At 30.7% G+C, this 5,134-nt stretch overlaps 1 protein-coding gene across 1 annotated transcript; it reads left to right on the forward strand.

The window, feature by feature from the left end:
- Nucleotides 1-2,571: 2,571 nt before the first annotated feature.
- Nucleotides 2,572-4,443, forward strand: LOC114285318 (leucine-rich repeat extensin-like protein 7). The gene has a single exon (XM_028228368.2). It carries the CDS (start codon nucleotides 2,698-2,700, stop codon nucleotides 4,000-4,002), a length of 1,305 nt encoding a protein of 434 aa, XP_028084169.2. The 5' UTR covers nucleotides 2,572-2,697; the 3' UTR covers nucleotides 4,003-4,443.
- The last annotated feature ends 691 nt before the right edge of the window (nucleotides 4,444-5,134 follow it).

A 5,134-nucleotide genomic window follows, 5' to 3' on the forward strand; every position in this document is an offset into this window, starting at 1 on the left:
TTACTCTTGTACTAATTCAATTGGATTACTTGCATATATGGATGATTACAGATTGAGTTGGATTGGATGGCATCTCATCCGCCATCCATCCAAAATTAGGCAATTTGAAAAAAATCAATATACTTTCATCTATCGATTTGGCAGATACAGATTCAGTAAGTCGTGCGGATTGGCTGATGGATGTGATTAGCTTGGCAATTTGGACTTTACAAATTTTAGACATTTTTTTGAATTATAGTTCATTATTTTTACAATCTCCAATAACTACTAATATGAAAAAAATATATATTATTTGTCTATAATAAGCCATGGCACTATGCATGCATATTTTTAAGTTATCGTTTTTCATTTTTATAAAAATATATATTTTATTATTTTTACTCTATGTTGTTACTTATTAGTAGTTTTTTTCTTCTTTTTCTTCTTTTTTTTTTTAGTTCATCTACGGGTGAATCAGGTTCATGCTGGTGCGAAATGATTGATCCTCCATCTGAACCATATTTGTGAATTTTGAAATTTCTCATCCGCATTCACCTAAAATAAGTCGAGTTAAGTGGATGAGGCAGGATAAACGGATCCATAATCACCCCTACTTGCATAGACATGAAATATCTCTATTTATAGGTGAAAAATATGGATTAAGATCCTCTCAATTTATTGATTGAAATATAGATATCTATTAAATAATCGATGACTGAGAAAGATATATATAATATATCTCTATTTCAATTTAAAAATAATGGATTGAAAATTTGAAATTTAAATTTATATAATAATTATTGACCATAGATTTAATGAAATATAAATTTCTATTCCAATCATGGGATGTATTCCAACTATAGAATGACAAAGATCCCTAATTCAAAAAATACAATTATGTCTCACCAATTGGGAAATTCTAATATATGCACACTCTTACATCCTTAATTGTATCATTTTTTTTTAATTATAATCAATTTTATTTTTTAATCATACTTTATGAAATTTTTAATTTTGCCTCATTTTGTAATTAGTTATGATATTTTTTTTAGTTATAACTCGAAAAATATAAAATTATATCATTTTCTTCTTTAGTTATAAGATGCATATAGTACATACCTTCATATAATAGGGATTCAACTAAATCAATTAGTCAATTCTATTTAATGGGACTTAAGATTTGATTTAGTTTGGTTTGAACTAAGTGTCGTTTTGGCAACACACACATAAAGCTGCGTTTTGTGTGCAGCTCAAAAACGCCAAACCATCCCAAAACGCTGAAAATCCCATTTGGGAAGACCCAAAAAAGCAACACCCAAATTTACCAAACTACCCTCTGAAACATTTTAATTAATTAATTCAAAAATTAAAAAGTATGGATATTTTGGTCATTTTGGAGTGATGTGACACTTTTAAAAAATATTAAACCAAAAATCAAAAAATTCAACTTTTTATCAACTTCTCACAACACCTCTATCAATTATCCAAACTCAAGCCACAAATCATGTATATCATAAATCATGGGATCCTCAAATTTTTTATGATAATTCGGAGAAATTATTTATAAAAATAAAAAAAATAAAAATTCAGGATTTGAACCTTATAACAAAATAAGTTTTGAATTTTTAATTTTATAAATTTAAACCCTAATTTTTTAATTTATTTTTAATCTAAGTCATCTATCTATTTTCATTAAATAAAAAATTAACAGAAAAATAATATTTTAGTTATTAAACTCAATGTATATGTATAAAAATGTACAAAAATTGTCTAAAATACATTTTCTATTAGTTTAATGATTAAAATATCATTTTTTTTTTGTTAGTTTTACTTAATGAAAATAAAAAAATTTATTTAAATTAAAAACAAATCAAAAAAATTAGAATTTAAAATAATAAAATTAAAATTTTGAAGTTTAGTTTGTTAAAATGCTCAAACCATAAGGATTTTTCTATAATTTTTCCTAATAATTTTTTTCACTACATCACCATCTAAGAACACCACATTAACAATAGGGAATATTACAAAATATTTACATGTTAATGAAAAAAATTATAAATTTAATTATCAATATTAATATAATTTTCCATTGATTTGAAATTTATTTTTAAAAACTGCACTGATATACGGTTTCCCCTTAACATATCATAATAATCCGAATTATTGAACAATTACCTACTCTTATTAAGATTTTTACACACAAACCTTAGTCACTCTTAACATTACTTTCACAAAAGGGTAAATTACGGCCTCTGATATTTGGGTTTAATACAAATTATTTCATAACATTTAAAAAATTACACTAAACTCCTATTATTATAATTCTTTAGACGAAATGAAAATATTAAACTTGTGTATTTTCTCTTTTCTTACTTTATTTACTTCCTTTGTTTGTTTGTTTTTTCTTTTATTTTGCCTTTTTTTTTCAATGTAATTTTTTTTTATTTTTTATTAGAAGTTGTTACGTTTTATATAAGTAGAATGTTGTACAATGAGAATATTAGCTATAGGAATGAAAATATAATTTCTAAAATGTTAAAATTAAGATGTAATTAAATCAAATTTCAGAAGGTGTTAGTGTAATTTACCCTTCACAAAATAATGAGATCCATTGTCTCACCCCCACATAAGAGATAGAAGGAAATCCTCCAAACCATATACTCTATGTTGAAAAACTAATCAAACCCCACCACCATCCATCCATCTCCTCTCTCTTCAATGCTCCAATTGTGCAAATGTCATTCTGACAAGCAAACTCATCAAATGCCCATCTCCACTCTTCCCCTGAAAATGGACAACGCTTTGTTTCTCATTTTTCTCCTCCTCCAAACATTCTCGAAAGTTTCAAGTTTGGACCTCGGTGTTAGCATCGGCATTGGTGGCGGAGGCGGCGGAGGTGTAAGGATTGGTGGAGGAATCAGCAGCCCAACTGCCCCATCTGGGACTTCATCATCTTCAAATCTCAAGAATGCCTACATTGCTCTCCAGACATGGAAATCATCAATTACAGATGACCCACAAAGGGTTTTAGAGACATGGGTTGGGTCAAATGTGTGTTCTTACAAAGGGATCTTCTGTGCAGATCTTCAAAATGAGTTTCATGAGCTAAGAACAGCCATTGTTGGGATAGATCTGAACTCTGCAAATCTCCAAGGCACACTTGTCAAAGAACTCTCTTTCCTCACTGATCTATCTCTTCTTCACTTAAACAGTAATAGATTCACAGGCACAATCCCAAACACTTTCCAATACCTCTCATCACTCAAAGAGTTAGACCTAAGCAACAACCACTTCTCTGGCCCATTCCCAACCCCAACTCTGTTCATCCCTAACCTCCTCTACCTAGACCTCAGATTCAACAATTTTTCAGGACCCATTCCTGAATCCCTCTTCGACGCAAGATTTGATGCAATTTTTCTCAACAACAACAATTTTGATGGTCCATTGCCTTCAAATTTGGGGAATTCACTAGCCTCTGTGATCAATTTGGCAAACAACAAGTTTACTGGTTCAATCCCATTCAGTTTTGGCCTAATGGATAGTCCTAAATTGAAGGAAATTCTGTTTCTGAACAACCAATTGAGTGGTTGTATTCCTGAGGGGATTGGGTTGTGGCAAGGCTTGCAGGTTTTGGATTTGAGCTTCAATTCACTGATGGGTCAGTTGCCAGACTCTTTGTCCTGTTTGACTGACATTGAAATTCTCAACTTGGCACACAACAGGTTTTATGGGGAGGTGCCAGATTTGGTTTGCTCGTCACTGAGAGGGCTGAGGAATTTGAGTTTGGCTGTCAATTTCTTTTCTGGGTTCAGCCAAGAATGTGATAAGTTGGTGTTTAGGAATGTGGGTTTTGATTTCTCTTTGAATTGTATCCCTGGGAGGGGTATGCAGAGGCCTGAACCAGAGTGCTCTGTTATCCCTGGTGGTGGGTTGAGTTGCCTTAGAATTCCTGCTTTGAGTCCTCTTGTTTGTGGGACATTGTTTGAAACTCAAGAGACCAGTCTTAGCCCTCCTCCTCCATGAGAGAGAGACAGCCACGAGAGGGGGTATAGGCTGGGATTCTCTGTCTCCAAATCTTTATCCTCTGTCTCTAAGTATCCACTGTTATTGGATTGTGTTTTGAGATTTCTGCATTTGGAGATTCTCACACTAAATGTTTTGGGACTGAAGGGTTGGTGAGATTTGGAGACAAAAGATTTTTGGCGGAATCTTCTATCTCCAAATCTCTTTCTGTCTCAAAATATTTATAATTAAATCGTGTATTATTTTTTTTGTGTTTAGATAATTTTAGTGATTAATGATGTTGAATATTTTGAGATCGAGGGATAAAAGGTTCTGAAAACAGTAGATATGGCAGTCAGTTATGACTCAGCGCGCTTTCTAATTTGTTTATATGTGTGTTGTATGGATAAGGCATGTCCAGAAAGCAATATTAATGGATTTATTTTAGTATGCTCTGTTCAATTTTATTATTATTATTATTATTGCTTTGGTTCAAATACATCAATTATTGATGACCAAATGGATGGCAGTAATAAATTAAGGATCTAACTATATTTATAAGATCATGTTTTGAGGTTTTTGAACTTTATAATTCTCAATAATTCAATAACCGTAGATGTTTTGAGATAGAGAAACTAGAAGATTTGGAAGTAGATGATTGTTGGCAAAAGGGAGTCGAGATTCTCAATCACATGTCTCAAAATGTTTATAATTATTAAATTATATTTTAAAATTTTTATATCTTAAGATAGTAAGTGATTCAGTGAATTCCGTGAATAATGTTTTAAAGCAGGTGAGAGATGGCAGTCTCTCATTAGGACTCAAAGGTTTCTAATTTAGGCTTTGTTTGGCATATATTAAAAAAATTAAAAAGTCAAAAAATTATTATTTTATTTAAATCACATTATCTTTTTATAATACCGCTTCAAATCTAATTTATATCTAACTCATATTTTATAAAACGTTAAAAAATACACTTATATACAACATTTTAAACCACCCCATATTTTTTCAAGGAAACAGTATATTTATATGCTTGTCTTGTATGTATGGATATATAAGACATGCCCACTAAGCAATAGAATTGGATTTATAATTTTTTTTTTTTTCTCTTTTTGTGTGTATTTCGGTTCAAGTACGCGACCAAAAGAGT

Source organism: Camellia sinensis, chromosome 13 (assembly GCF_055761805.1).
Source record: "Camellia sinensis isolate YWXY chromosome 13, ASM5576180v1, whole genome shotgun sequence".
In the NCBI taxonomy this organism is placed as follows: domain Eukaryota; kingdom Viridiplantae; phylum Streptophyta; class Magnoliopsida; order Ericales; family Theaceae; genus Camellia; species Camellia sinensis.

What these genes read in the sequence shown, in the direction of transcription:
- LOC114285318 (XM_028228368.2), top strand. Translation starts at nt 2,698, where the DNA reads ATGCTCCAATTGTGCAAATGTCATTCTGACAAGCAAACTCATCAAATG.